Genomic DNA, 16299 nt, shown 5'->3' on the forward strand with positions numbered 1-16299 from the left:
GAAGAATGTTCATTCTGCTGTTGAGTGTAATTTCCTACAAATGTCCGTCCATTGGATCAAATTCATTGGTAGCACTGTTCAGATTATCTATATCCTTTCTGATTTTCCCTCTTCTTGGTCTATCACATACTGACAGATCAAGTGATCCAGTCTCGTTAAAGACTGCAAGCATAATAGTGGATTTTTCTACTTCTCCTTGCAGTTTTGTTAGTTTCTGTCTCATGTATCTTGATACTCTTGTTAGTACATATATTTTCAGAATCGTTAGGTTTTCTTGGAGAATTGACCCCTTTACCACACGTAATGTCCCTTTTATTCTTGATAATATTTCTTGTTTGTCTTTTTCTGATATTAACATAACTTTCAGTTTTTTAAAAAATTAACAGCATCTCACATCTTTATCCTTTTAATTTTAAATTATCTAAATATTTGTATTTAATGTGCCTTTCTTATAGACAATGTATTGTTGCGTCTATTTGTAAATTCACCACTTTTTTACTTAAAAATGTTATTGAAATATAATAGTTGTATATATTTGGGGGGTACATGTGATGTTTTGATACCTGTATACAATATGTAATGATCATATTGGGTAATCGTGATATCTATCACCTCTAACATTCATCTTTTTTGTGTGTTTAAATCCACCACTTCTAATTGGTACATTTAGATTATTCAAATTTAAGTGATTATTGACATAGTTGGATTAATATTTATTATGTTTGTAAGTTTTCTATTCTTGCACTTGTTTTTTCTTTTTTATCCTCACTTCTTTTTCTGTGTTCTCTGATTTTAACTGTGGTTTTTATATGATTTAATTTTCTCTCTTGGCATATCTTTCACTGGTCAACCTAGGTTTCTCTCCTTTTCCCCTCTTTTTTGGGGGTATTTATTCTATTTCGTGTTATCTGAGCTACCTGAGTTGGTGTCTATCACTAATTTTGGCAAGTTCCCAGACGTTATTACTTCTAACATTCTTTTGCTCCATTCTTTCTTCTTCTTCAATTTTTCCATAGTCTTGAATGTTCTGGGTTTTTCCCACTCTTTGAATTTTAGTTTGAAAAGTTTCTATTGGCCTAGCTTCAAAGTCATTAATTCTTCCTTCAGGGGTTCCAAGTCAACTGATAATTGCATCAAAGATATCCTTCCTTTCTGTTACTATGTTTTTTATTGCTAGCATTTCTTTTTTATTCCTTCTTAGCGTTTCCATCTTTCTTCTTACATTATCCATCTGCTGTCTATTTTTTTTTCTTGAGAGCTCCTAACATATTAATGATAAATTCCATGTCTGGTAATTCTGACACATGTGTCATGTCTCTATCTGGTCCCAATAATTGCTTTGTCTCTTCAGACCATGACTTTTCTTGCCTTTTGATGTTCTTTGAATTTTTTTTTTTTGAATTTTTTTGTTGCAAGCCAGATCTGGTGTGTTATGTAATAGGAACTGAGGTAAATAGGTCTTTAGCTTGCAGACTTATCTTAATCTGACTAACTATTAGACTGTGTTTAAAGTCTGTTGTAACCGTAGCTGCTAAATTTCTTCAAATTCCTCTAGTGTCTTTGTTTTGTTTGTTTATGTGTTTTTCCCCTTCTTGATTTCAGGCTTCCCTAAGTGCTGCTCTTCAGAGAGACTTTCTGTCTTGCGGCTCTTTCCTCTGCAATTCACTGTTACTGTACTGCAGCCCTGTTGGTGTAGTGCTAAGCTGTGGGAAAGGAGAGTGCTCTATAATCTTACAGTGAAATCTCAGTCTTGTAATGGGTCTGGTCTGGGACATTGACAGAGCTGCTCCAGTGGTATTGCTTCCTCATCCTCAACTCCCTTTCCTGGCTGCAGCATTCCCAATGTATTTCTTTGAAGGCCTGCCCCCTGTTGACTGTTATTTTCCCTCTTTCCTTAAGTGGGACAGGGAGACTTCAAGGGCTGGGATGAGGTTTGGGACTTGTGCTTGGCAGAGTCCTTTCCATCTTTGTTACCAAGAAGGTTCATGGCTTATTTCACAATGGATGTCCCTCTCTATCTTGCCAGAGCCACGAGGAAATTTTTCTTGGATCCTCATAATGAGAACCTTGGAGTTTCCTACTGGAAAAGCCCTTGAATGTGTGGAGTGCCTCAAGAGCACAGCCCCCATGGGTTTCTTGCTCACACTAGTCCACAAACAGATGCCAGAAATTCACCCAACTTACCATATAAAGGCTCATATTAGTTTATGGCTCCAGTGCTTTGACTCCAGATAAATGGCTAGTGGTTGCTGTATCTCTCTGGATGTATCGATTTTGGGGTGGCAGTTTGCTCAGGACCTTGGTTCTCTAATAGGTCTAAGAAAAGTCAGTGATTTTCGGCTTTTCCAGCTTTGTCTTGTTATAAGCATGGCAGCAACATCTTCCATGCTCTTAACATGACACTGAAGGCAGAAGTCAATCTCCATGTATAAACATTTTAACACATATGTTTTGTGTTATCTTGGTTTCTGACCTGTCTCTTTGCCCTGACTTTCTGAGACTGCACTAGGGTTCCTGTTGCTGGACTCCATTCCACATGACTTGCTCTTGTCTAGGCTGCTCTTCGGCTCACCTTTCTAAATCACGATCCAGCTGACAAAATACTTAAATGAAAATGAAGCACATATTATTTCTTAAATAAATATGAAATAAAGTATAGACATCAATCTGAAGATGAGTAGGAGATCATACTCAGTTTCACTGTTTATGCTTGGATCAACATCAGGCATTATACAAACATTCGAGTCCAGAGGCAAAAGGTAATAAGGAAAATTTGTATCACAAGCCACAAGGAGATAACATGTCAAGTCTACGCAATTGGAAATAAACTAAAGATGAACTGCTGGGGATGCTCACTCATCACAGAGCTCAGTCTAAAGCACCAGATCTCATAGGCTTTTTTGGGGGGAAATTCTGTTAAAATAAAATGAAATATGAGCCACACAGTGGTGTTTCACTCATCATATGTGTTCAATATTAATTCATTTTAAGGTTTAGTTGCACAAAAGGTAAATGAGAATTAGAAGACTCCATGGGTAAGAGGAGCCACAGAAGTAAAGCATTGTCAAGGGTTCTATGTCTATATATTTAAATATTAGGCTTCTGAGAAAAAAACACAACACGAAGGAAGATGAACACAACAGAGGGCAGAAGGTCTATACGTCCTGAGGCCTTTTATGCAATGTTTGTTAGTGGAATGTTTTTTAAGAATATGTGAGAGTCATTTTAATGTGAAATAAAGACCTAAGTCTACAGACTTGCCTCATAGTTTGTTCACTCCATATGGTCATATGTAAATAGTGCAAAGCTTTTATAGATAGATCATTTAATAATTTCTTAAAGCGGAACCCCTTTTCTCTCTACACGTTAGTGGAAGTAGTGTTGAATACTTTCTATTAGTATAGATAAACAAATGAACAAACAAAAAAACCCAGTACTGCCCAAAACATGTTACTATCTTTTCCAGGTTAAGAAAAAGCTTAAATAATAACTGACCAGTAAGAATCACATGGCATTTAAGCTTCAGGAAGAATATTGTGTCTAGATAGAAACAAAAAAAGTCAAATGCGATCTCTTTTACTAAATAGTCAACAGAAATGATCTGAACTACATGAGAGATCATAGTGTTCTTATATATTAAAAATAATGTCCCAAACCCCACCCATAAGCTTAAGTTAAACACATGGTTAAATATACCATGAAAATGTTATCGTTTACAAGGTAAAACACCATAATGTAACATCTCTTGGCGTATAGTGTCTCTTAGATACCTATGTGTTTAACATCTCAAAGAGTTGGACACTACAAATGTCACATGAAGGATGGAGTTATGTTTTGTTCATGAATTTAGAGAACATTTGGTACTATATGTAATGTTGATTTTACCTAACATATCAATTGTCACCCCAAATCAGTCTAAGTTGTGCATAATCTTAAAAGTGCAATGGATATTATCTCCCATTAAATGCCTACACATCCCATTTACAAATTCTAAACTTAGAACAATTCCATTTTAGTTACATTTCCTAGTCAGATCTCTTGATGATCCATGCATTTTAGAATTTAGAATGCCATCCCTTTTCACTATTGAGAAAAAGGGTGAGATATGAGGAGGGAGAGGAAGAGAGGGAGGAGAGGAGAGCTGAGTAGAACATTTTAAATCTATTTCTTGTAACATTTTTCTTTAGATTATTCTGATGAGAGTAAAGTGACTAGTTACAGTAAGTAAAATGGGTTATTTATGAGTAGTGGTCTTAATAATTTATTTTTTTGGGGGGAGCATGAATTTCTAGCTCTATATTTGGCTCTTTGAAACGTACTTAGATTTGTTAAAAACCGTAAGCCTCAAAAACAGCACGTTACCTAAAAACAGCAGGTTATCTGTAAGTTTTAATAGATATTGGAACAAGAAAGGAATTTCTTAAGTCAAATGGTACTCAAAGGACAGTCATTAAGCAAGATTAGACTGAGTATACCTGCCTCATGGCTTGAGGTATACACTTCTTCTTTGGATGGTGAGCCAAATCTTACAGAAGGGACCAAATCTTACCATGTTTGAATTCCCAGTAATTAGAACATTCAGCTCATACTTTTAAAATTGAATTTTGGAATAACATTTTCCCCCTTTGGCTTTCTCATAACCAAAGTTTGCAAATATTCAGAGAGTATTGAATATTTAGAACAGATCTCTGTAATTCACACATGAATAGAAAGTAACAATGAGGCCAGGAGTGGTGGCTCGTGCCTGTAATCCCAGCACTTTGGAAGGCCGAGGTGGGAGGATCACTTGAGGTCAGGAGTTCGAGACCAGCCTGACCAACACGGTGTGACCCTGTCTCTCCTAAAAATACAAAAATATTAGCTGGTTGTGGTGGCCCTTGCCTGTAGTCCTAGCTACTTGGGAGGCTGAGGCAGGAGAATCGCTTGAACCTGGGAGGTGGAAGTTGCAGTAAGCCAAGATCGTGCCCCTGCACTCTAGCCTGGGAGACTGCGTCTCAAAAAAAAAAAAAAAAAAAAATGACAATGAGTGTATATTTGTCTTATACGCAAATTTGTGTCAAGAGAGGAAGAAATAGAGGATTTTTTAAAAATGAGGTTTTAAAAATGTATAGAACTCAAGTAGCAACAGATACATTTGGATTTATGTTAGATTATGGTATCTAATAAATGTTTTCTTTTTTTAAGAAAGGAGGCTTTAAAACATTTATACAATTCAAATAACAAGAGACAGTTTTGGAGTTAGGTTAGACTGTGTGTCTAATAATTTTTTTGTGATTAAAATGCAGCCTATTTGTGGGGTAGGCGGCCGGCGGGGAAGAGAAAGAGGAGGAGGAAGAAGGAAAGAGAAGTTCAGACATAGCTTTGAGAAGGGAATTTAGGGAGCTAGTGAGGATGGTCTCTCTTGCCTTCCTTCCTTCCTTACTTCTATCCATTTTCATGTCTCCTACAGAAAGCCATGTACATATTTGCTGTCACAGCTCCACACTGTCATTGATGCATATCAAATGGAATTAAAAGGAGGCAAGAACAAAGATCAGGAGATATTGTTTGTCCTCCACTCAGGTTTTGGAGGTAGCAATTACTCAAAAAGTAGTGATTGACTGGCCTTTGAGATCAGATGAAATCAGCAGGCTAATATCCTAAAGATACCTACATAATAGTGTAATTCATACTTCCATGAATGTTTTGATATTCTATCCAGCTCTTACTCAAACATTTATTTTAATAATTCACCATGTGGATGATAAAATTAGATAAATCTTTTAAAAATATATTTCTTGACTAAACTGGAAGGAAAAAGAGTTGATGTTCTTTGTACATTACAAAAATAGCAGCATAATTGCTATTGAGCTGTGCCTCGTGACATATATTTATTAAATACTTCTTTGATGTTAGCTCTAAGCCTATATAAACCTTTACGTTATTTCTAAATACACTTTCCCAAGTAAATATAGTCTCCATGATTTTAATAGTGACAAAAAGGGAAAGAAAAATTCATCAAGTTCATACAACCAATTTGTTACGAAAATGTGTCACTAAAAATTCATATTCAGAATAAGCTGTATTTCATTCAATATTGACAATGAATGGGTGATTTCATCATCATTGCCACCCCTGAACATTTTTCAAACTTCTATTGGCTGCATAAAATGGAAAGGTCTCATATATTTTTCATTGTTTTCTTCAATTCATGAATTTGGCCCAGACTTACCCATTGAAGGGCATTTTTAACAGTACTGACTGCTTGATTCCTTTTCTCTCACCTAGTTTGATTTCTCTGATATTATTGGAGCTTCACACTCTCTTTAAAATCATTATTCTCTAAAAGGAAAAATACTCATAACAAATTAATCTAGTAAGCCCACAAGAAATGCCCAGCTAATATTTAAAGGTTAAGTTTGAAAAACAGATTCTGTAAGTGTCTTTCTAGACAGGTCTAAATCTGAGTGACAAAGGCTACTTAATCATGGGCTGAAAATTAAAAGAAGCCATTGATAACATAACAGCATGCTAGTCACAGCTGCATGCATTTCACTTTTGAAGTTAAATCTTTATCTACCAAATGATGTTTATTTTCAATTTTTTTTTTTGGCTATTGGAAAGTGAGAAGAGTTCTGTAGGAAAAGCCATTGTCCAGCTGTGCAACATTATGCAAGCCAGTTAAGCTCTCTGGATTTTTTTTTTTTTCTTTGAGGCCGAGTCACACTCTGTCACCCAGGCTGGAGTATAGTGGCATGATCTCAGCTCACTGCAACCTCCGCCTCCCAGGTTCAAGTGATTCTCGTGCCTCACCCTCCTGAGTAGCTGGGATTACAGGCGCCTGCCACCATGCCCAGCTAATTTTTGTATTTTTAGTAGAGACAGGGTTTCACCATGTTAGCCAGGCTGGTCTTGAACTCCTGACCTCAAGTGATCCACCTGCCTCAGCCTCCCAAAGTGTTGGGATTACAGGTGTGAGCCACCGCGCCCGGCCTGGGTATCTAAAAGTGTTAATTTCTTGTGTCATTTTCCATATTAAATTCTATAATTCCTTCAAACCAGAGTCAACCTAATAAAAATTCAATTATATTAAAAGATGGAGTTAGGAAAACATTGGAAATACGTAATAAATTATCGGTAACCTTTCATTTAATAAAGGGCCTTCTTTCACTTTATTTTCAAAATAGCAAGCTAATAAGTGAAGGAATAAGTAACATTTTAAACATTAGCAGAATATGATTGTCAGAATTTTGTTTAATTACATAGTTACATTTCATCACATAATAACAAAAATATAAGAAAACCAAGTAATATTACAGTGTTAGCTTTATTAAATAACTTGTGGGTAAAACCATCAATTTAGTTGTTCAAAATCTCAGTCATGCAAAGTTGTGATGTAAAGTAGTATTTTTGAACTGCTTTACCTTTAAGTGATGGAGCAAACTTTAATAGTGCACAACCTCATAGCAATATCATTTGTAAATTTTTTAGAATTATGAATAAGACGTTGTTAGCAATAGATTAGGTTTATTTATTGACGGTTAAGATAAAAACTATGACTTCAGAAGAAGGTAATTTTTCAATTATGTATTTCATGTATTTTTACCAAGGGGAAAAATCACACAGACAGATTTAAAAATAATTTAATTTCCTAATTTTATTATTGCCTCATTATTATAATATTTTCTGTTCTGCCAGAAATTCACATTTCAGTTCCAGGGACAGCTGTTGCTTTGCATCTCATCCCAAAACGTAGTTCAGCTAGTTTTTAAGTACAGATGTCCCCAAATTATCATTTATCTAGAATAGATTGTTACTAAAAATGAAGTATGCCAAATCATGTATTTTCCAACAGAAGCAAATTTATAATGGGTGTTTTATTTCTTAACAAGGGCCTAATGTCCAAAGTTATTTCTTATCAAAATGATCATAAACATTATATTGAACCAACCACAGGTGACATCGCTTTATGATGTACAGTATAAGACTTCACAAAGTATATATAAATTAATTAAATAAAGATTTACAAAAAACAAATATATAACACATTATTTAATATATTTTAGAGATTCATAGGGATAAGGATTTTGCAGGATGGGGTAATTCTGTGTGAATCTATTAAGGAAAAGATAACTTCAGTGGAACACACAGAGTGGGTCAAAAGCCAAAAATGTGTGTGTGTGTGTGTGTATGTGTGAGTGTGTGTGTGAGTGTGTGTGTGTGTGTGTGTGTGTGTGAGCATGCACTAAGGTTGGGGTGGAGGGGGCCTCTGCAGGTCTTGGAAAGTCTCCTGTCATCTGCAGTAAAGATGGAACTGGCTTTTATGTCAGGGAGCAGCCTGAGTTGTTGATGTCATTTATGCACTGCTTGATATAACTAAAGTAATACAGTATCTTATAACTGGAAAGAATCATACTGTTATCAGTTTCACGACAAAGTTGGAGCTGCCCCACTCTACCCACTGATATATATACATTTTTTTTACAAGAGTAAGCATTATTTCTTGAACTATGCACTATACTTGTGAATCTGAATTTGATTTCAAATTATTTCATGTTGACTTACATTTTGTTCATTTCTGATAGATATTTAATATCAAGATACTACTATCATTTTGTTCTTTATTTTCCCTGGCTTTCAGTCCCTCTGTAAAATAGTTAATGATCTGGAACTACTTTCTCAACCATTTTCAGATGTTTTCTTTGAGAGAAATCCTGCAGTGACTTAAAAAAATTAAATCATCATCTCAGTTTCCTTATTTGCCTGACTTTGGGTTTCTGAATTTGGGACATCTGATAATAAGCAACTCTTTTGAGGCTGTGGGTCTCTTGAGGGAATTAATATAACAATTCAGTCCCAACATTAGCACAGCTACAGGCTGAGAGTGTAGACCTTGCTCCATTCGATGTTCAATTCTGTGCTGACAGAAAGGGTTGATTTTATGCTCACAGTCTAAAATCATCCTAAAAGCAGGAAAGAGTGAGGAACTTAATTGTTTCAACTGCTAACATGGGCCCAAAATAATGATTAGAAAATTTAAATCCATTCATTCTTCTGACACCTGGAATGTGGAGTTCAGACTAGGGAAACAGGCATGGAAGATAACTTAAAAAAAAAATAGTTAAACAGAATTGTTAGAGGGAATATTTCTACTACAAATGTATTTTTCCTCTCTCCTTCAAATATTAATATTTACAAGATGTTAAAATCTTAAGGTAGGAGAAAAGTGTCTGAAAATTACAAGTATAATGTGGTTTTCATATTATTTAGTAATTTTAACATATTTCTTACTTAAACTTCAATTAATTTAAATCATTGTCTACTGAAAGTTATCAGGAAAAACCTAATGTATAAGGTATTACAATGTAAAAAGTCATTTCCCCAATTCTTGTTGATAATGGAAGCTTCTTGAGGCTCACATGAAAAAAATGTAGCCCTGATGTTATCAATTATGCAACAAAGTTGTTACAAATGCCATAAAGAATGACACCATAAAGTGCTAGAAAGTGATAAAGATTCTAAAAATTATAATCACAATTACTATGTGATTGTGATAAATTAGTAGGACTACTAAACACAAACACCTACTTAATGTTTTTTAGTTTGACTACCACTTTAGGATAAGATTGAATTTCAAAGAACTGGATGACAAAATACAAGTAAATAAAGCTTATACCAACCATTCATGACCTACCAGAAATCTAATGAATCGCCCCATAACGCCTCTCTACTGATATAGCTGGTGATGAGTTCAGCAAGAGTAGAAGGTATCTGAAAATCTGGGAAAACACTTAAATGTACAAAGGTTTATTTATTTTGAGGCCACATGGCATTTCTCAGCTCCCACTATGTCAAACTGGGAGATGCCATGGAGCCAAGGAAACATTCCTAGATCAGGAGCCTGGAACTACGAGAAAGGATTCTCGGCTCTTTCTTTGCCTTTAAACAAATTACAACATCCATGGGTTTCGGTTTTCTCCTGAGGGAAACATAAAGTGGGACCTTGATTCTACATGATCTTAAAGGGTGCTTCTAGATCTAGCTAGCATTCCACCTGCCTGGGAAATGTGCCCAACTGCCATGAGTCTATAAACTGTCTAGTGCCTCCTCTGCTGGCATAATTGCACGAATGCTACAAGATTCACATTCTTGAGTAAGAAGGTAAGGATTTGTGGCAGGTCTGCAGAGAAAATGTGGGCCATCTTCCAAATATGTTTATAGAGAATGCACACATGAGAGTGTTGATCTTGTCTCACAGATCCAGCCCCGCACACCAGTCTCACCGATAACTTATGTTCATGATAAAATTCAAATGAGGTTGGCTATATAAAAGTGATTCTCATGTTCCTGAAGACACGTTTTACTGTGGGGACTTGGTTACACATTCTTTCTTGTTAAACATTTTTCACTAAGCCGAAAGACGCATCTTTGTTGGGAATGTAGTGACTTCCACTAGTGACCTTAAGACACAAAGCAACAGATGTCCTCTGTAAATTGCATACTTAGTATGAGGCGACAGGGAAGAAAGCCAAGTCCATGACACCGGCCTTGGGTTAGAATGTTAGAAAGGTAGAGACCAAGTGTTACTCCGGACATTTCATTGTATTCTTTATCATTTAACCTAAATTGTCGCGTTCATGACTAGTTGCCATCCTTCCTCTCTATTCTCTCCATGGGAAACTGCACTTCATAAATTTCATAGTCTACAAACACACACTCAATAAATTTCATAAGCTAAATTTGTGTGGCATGTCACCCATTGTTATAGCTATTAATGCATATTCAGTGGCAAATTTTTATCGATTTTGAGAAGGCTGTGTTTGGGAGATCATATAGTTAATGACTGATGAAGTAATTTTAAATTGCAAGGTATTTACAGACATGATCACAGGATTGGAGAAACATGTACAATTTTCACTTTGTGCAGTCTTCAATATAATATTTTAAAATAAAACATGAATTGTTAAAGCCTTAAATCTTAGTTCCATTAGATGTATACTGCCCATTTATCGTGCTGCGTTATAATAATCAAAACTGGAATATAACTTTTTAGGAGAATATCATTTCCTTAGCTTGTTTTCACTGTATCACTAATGGCAAATTTTAGTAAATGGCTCAAATAATCCAGGGAGTAGGGTTCCCATGCTTTTTTACAAAGTTTTCTGAGATACTGGCCAAACAAGGAGGGGCACACATCAATTTTTATGATGTTTTAAATATCTACAATAAAGATAAAACATGCAATAAACTGGATCTGTAGAAACTACTACCAACAATGTGAAGTTATTTATCAGTCCACTGTTTCTATACTGAATAGAAGGTACAAGAGGCTCACCATTTTATAGGTGATGAAAGAATTTCAAACATAATTTCCCAATGAAGACAGAGAATAATTATGCAAGATACTAGGACTAGTTCTCTAGTTACTATTTGGTGAAAAAGGTGAGGTTTATGTCTAATAAATACGTTTCCATTGATTTCACATGCTCTATCAAACAGCATCTTCCCTCATATATAAATATATATTTCTTATTTTATTGATTTCAAATTGTGGCAGTGGCCAGAACCTATTGCTTCATACATATTTGCAACCTGCATAAACAAATTAGTTCTGACTGCTTACTGTTTGTTCAGTAAGTAAGTGAAAGATGTATTTTCTTTTCCGCCTCTGCCCCCACCCCCCAGAATAGGAAACTATTGGATCAAGGTTGTTTTGTACTTTCCTGCATTTTAAGTGTAATATCATGTGTCAATAATGTGTACATTGATTAATATTATCAGAAGAAAAAATTGAGAACATAAAAAATAAGTCCCCTCGTGTAATCTTTCAGTGAAATGGATACCTCCTCTAGGCTTTGTCTGTTTTCAGAACTGCTGTTCCTTACATTGGGTTCCTTTATCATTGGTCTCTTCCAACCTGATGCAGAAATGGTGACCATCTATTTATCTGTACAAATCTGAATGGAATTCAAACTGAGTCACTTTCAGAAGGAGCCAACAGATATCTTTGGTTCGTAGTAATTCCTCCCTCACATTGAAAAATACACATATATTAAAGATATAATACAATTTTTGAAGGGAGAAATGACTTGTAAAGTGTAGAGGCATCCCCAGTCCAAAACCTACGAGCTCAAGGGAGTGGTATACATGTCCATGACCCTTCTGGTTGCTCCAGTGAAATTGATTTTATGAAGTTCCAGGACACTGGTACAGCGACTTTCCATCTTTGGCTTTGGTAGAAGAGTTATCCGTTTGTCATTTTTACTACAATGAACACTGCTTCATGTCAAGTGTATGAGTCTAATGTAAGTTCTCCTATCTGTTCATTTAGCAGTCTTGACTCAGCTACAACTGTGAGTGTACTTGGAGGAGTATGCTAGAATTAAGCTCCAAAAATGTACCATGAGATAGATTATAGCATTCTTCTCATGGTGATGAGATCTGGTTAAAAACTTGGGAAGTAGATTTCTCTCACACATACTCTTTTTACGACATCATTTTCAGAATGAACTGGCCCGAGGTTATGCCTGATCTTTGGTGCTCCTTCAGTTATATTCATTGGTAATGATCAGAACCAAATGGAATTCTTGAAGCAATTACATACAGGTATTTGTCTCCTAAGAAAGAGACACAAGAGCAGACTCATCTAATTAGCAGAATCCCTCCCTGGACTCGCTGTTTGTGCTTCCAGCACATGAATAAAGCTGAGATGTGAACCAGGACCCCTGAGGGCCGTTCCCCATAAGTCCCTTGTAGAAACTTGTGGTGTCTAAGCAACAGCTCAACTGAGTGAGCCGGCGAGAGGCTTGCTCTGAATGTGGCCCCACTAGGAACTGTGCTCAAATGGTCTCAGCTGGGAGTTGCTCTGGTGTATTTGACTAAAGGCATTTCAAAAGCAAATGCCATGGCAAAAGAAATTCACAAGTATTTAACCCCAAAAGCTATGATTTCAAGGAAGGCTCTACAGTTGTAGGAATCAGTCATCTGCTCCTCCGCTGTGTCAGCAAAATTCACAGTGCAGAGAACTTGGGTAATTTTCTTTTTATCCCTGAAAGCTTAGGATAATTATTTTTTGCAGCCACATTAACTCTTATGATTAGTATCTTGATGGGGTTTTCATACATAGTGGAGTGATTTGGAAAGCCTAGGTAGTTGCTGTTAAGTGCACATTTATCTAGGAGGGACCCGGAACCACTTTTATTCGGTAGTAATTCACTGAAATGAATTGTCAATCTGCACTCAAGCTACAGATAGGGATGAAAAGACAACTCATCAGAGATCAGCAAAAAAGGTACCTTTTCAACAGACTAATTTGGATAGTTTAAAAAATTTTCCTATTAAGAAAAAAAAAAAAACCTGGGTTTTCATCTTGCGTGACCTGAGCTCACTGTTCTTTAAACCCACCCTAGAGTATTTGAGACATAACCATCTTAGGCACAAAGCATCAGATGATTCAGGCAGGATAATTTTTATTTTTACTTAACTCCAAAATTAAGGGCAAATATATCTTTGTTGACCTGAATTAGCCAAACTCTTTCAGTTTCCATGGAAATCACTACCTCCCTTTAAACACTGTAGGTTTGTAATCAGTGTCAGGGATGATGAAAATTATCGATCTATTTTATTTCTTATAATCTCAGACAACCTGTGTCCAGTAAAAGAAAAAATAAAGCCCTGCAAGTTCTGGTTACACAGTAAATTACAAGCCCCCAGTGGTTTTCTGAGAACAGCATCTACGACATTTTAAATATTGATATCCACCTATGCCCATTTTGTTCTTCTCTTTATTGCAAAATAGCTGAGTTTTTTATAGGTGTATTATTTCTTTCTTAAAGAGTTTTTCATTTAGAACCTCTCTTTTCTCTCAAGGTTAAATGGAAGCTGATCAGTGTTCACATGGAATCCTCCTCACGTAGCTCAGACGGATGGCCAAAGGGAGCAACATTGTCAACAACAAGGAAACACTCACCACAAAGACAGGGTATGACATGACGTGTAGGACAGCTAGACTGGTTCTTTTGCTTCTGAATGTTCCCCTTCTCACATTTTTGCTTACACTTGTTAGGAACAGACTGGATTACATATACTTTTGCTAATAAGAAGCCTTTTTTTTACAGCACTATTTTAAAAATAGCTATTCAACAGAACAATCTTAATTTTAATGCACCAAATTATGGTTTTCAATAATTTAAGTGAGCATATCCTGTCACCCTCAGCACATGTTTGATATATACTTGTTATATATAGATGGATATAGCAATATCCATTTGTCTACACACACACACACACACACACACATGCACACACACACACGCACACACACACGTACACACACACACACGAGTAGAGCTACAGGGCCCTGCTTAATAGTGTGTTCTGAATTTCATGTTCCTTTAATTGTCACTGGGTTTATTTATATGCAGCTATGATGTCATTTGTAGAGCTTATGGTATTTGTCCCTGTCAAAACTTTAAAAGCCACAGAGCTTGTGGAGGGTCACCATTATGTCTAAGGACAGACCCTGTGCTCAGATGGGAGGACTGCGCTGTGAGGTCAGTGAGAGGTGCCCACCACCCAGGCATACCCCAGCGTGGGCAACTTTTCCCAGTGCTGAGGTTTCTGTTACTGTCAGACCCAAAGAATTTTGCTTATTTAAATAACTGTTCCTACGATTTGGATTCTATTTATGTAAAACATAGATTCCCCCAAAGAAATTCAATAAATAAAGGACTTAGCCACTGAATCAAGGAAGCAGAACTCCAGTTTTTAACCTTCCAATGGGACTGGGGCTAGAGCCGACCCATTTCAATTTGTACTGCAATCGGTCTTCCAGGAGGCAGAGGGTGCAATGACCCCACAGACGGGTCCAGGACAGACTGTCTCTCTAGTCAACAGCAGCTGTGTGTCATTGGATGAGGCTGGAGCTGTAGCTGAATCCATAGCTGCTGGACCGCGACAATGGCTGCTGGGCCTCTTCACTCTGTTCTGGGGCATAGCTGGGAAATGTCTGTGCACGAGACATCTTTGACGAACCAAACCCATGACCTAGAGAGGAAGAAAGGAGAGCTCCACTGAGAAACAGATTCAGAAGCACAAAAGATAGACTATCTATCATCTATCTATCTATCTATCTATCTATCTATCTATCTATCTATCATCTATCATCTATTTATATTTTTAAGAACAATAAACAAGGCAGCAGCTTTCATATCCTCAATACTGAGCTCAAGGTAAGTTGGTAAAAATTGAGCATTTTGTTGTCTTGATCCCTGATGAGTTAAAATGTATTCAGAGCTCAATATTTCCTCCAAATGTACTTTGCCAAAAATTCTGGATGCCAGAGAGCTAGGTAGATTTTCTAGGGAATCTGAAACTTCTACTGTTCTTCAACTTTTGAAATGAAAGCAGGAAAGCTTTTCCCCAGAAAAAGCTGTTTTTGATGGAGAGCCTATAAGCTGCTTTCTTTTCCTTTATGCTCAATTTCAGCATATAAAAGCAAATTACACACTTTCTTGAAATCTCTGGGAACGGGCAAGCTGTGCTTTACCCTAACCAGTAACCATCAATTATCAGGAAAAAAGCTTTTACAATGATAGAGGTAGAGATTCTGACATATCCTAGCCGGTGTGTGAGTCACCGTCACTGAACTCATTTCACGATATGGTTAACCCAGACAATTAAGCTCGATGGTTACCAAAATGGCCTAAAAGTTAAATTCCATACAAAATACATTTAAAGACAATTCTGTCTATGCTTTTGGTTGTTCAGCTGCACCCCTGCCATGAGAAATAGTCTATTGCAAACCAAAAACAGAAGTGATTACCGAAAACTTTTCAGAATGCTAACAATGTACAGAGAAATGCATGCATGCTAAGTAAGGCTTCTGATGAACTTTCCAGTCGTTTCCTCATCTTTGTTTATTTGTTTTTTCCCCCTCATCGTTTTTAAGCCAGCAATTATTCTTCATACTTGAGAATGACTTGTATCTAATGGATGAGCTTAGAGGGAGAAGAAAAATAGATGTAGTAAGTTATGCTCTTTCAGAGCTTCTATTTTACCCAAAGGAGGGGCTGTGCTGAGTCTGATTTGTGTGTTATCTGATCGCTTGGGCGAGGAACACAGAGAAGACGATCTGTTAACGCCGAGCACCGACCATCTCTGTGTCAGGCTCCGCAGGTGGCTCTGTCCTTGGCAATGTCACTCGCTTTCAGCCTGTTTTATTGCCAGGTGTGTTTGGCGACGTGGAAAATACTCTCTCAGTGTGGGAAGCTTGGGATGCAGGGAGGAAACTCAAATGAACTGGGTGGTAAAAGGCTAATT

At 36.7% G+C, this 16299-nt stretch overlaps 1 protein-coding gene across 1 annotated transcript in view; it reads right to left on the minus strand.

The window, feature by feature from the left end:
* Nucleotides 1-7215: 7215 nt before the first annotated feature.
* DOK6 (docking protein 6) overlaps nucleotides 7216-16299 on the minus strand; it is a 430056-nt gene continuing 420972 nt past the window's right edge. The window contains exon 8 of the mRNA XM_032152079.2: nucleotides 7216-15024. Coding sequence (XP_032007970.1) covers nucleotides 14885-15024 — 140 coding nt within the window. The 3' untranslated portion in view covers nucleotides 7216-14884. The remainder of the gene's footprint in view (nucleotides 15025-16299) is intronic.

This window comes from Hylobates moloch, unplaced genomic scaffold, assembly GCF_009828535.3.
Source record: "Hylobates moloch isolate HMO894 unplaced genomic scaffold, HMol_V3 SCAFFOLD_5, whole genome shotgun sequence".
In the NCBI taxonomy this organism is placed as follows: Eukaryota; Metazoa; Chordata; class Mammalia; order Primates; family Hylobatidae; genus Hylobates; species Hylobates moloch.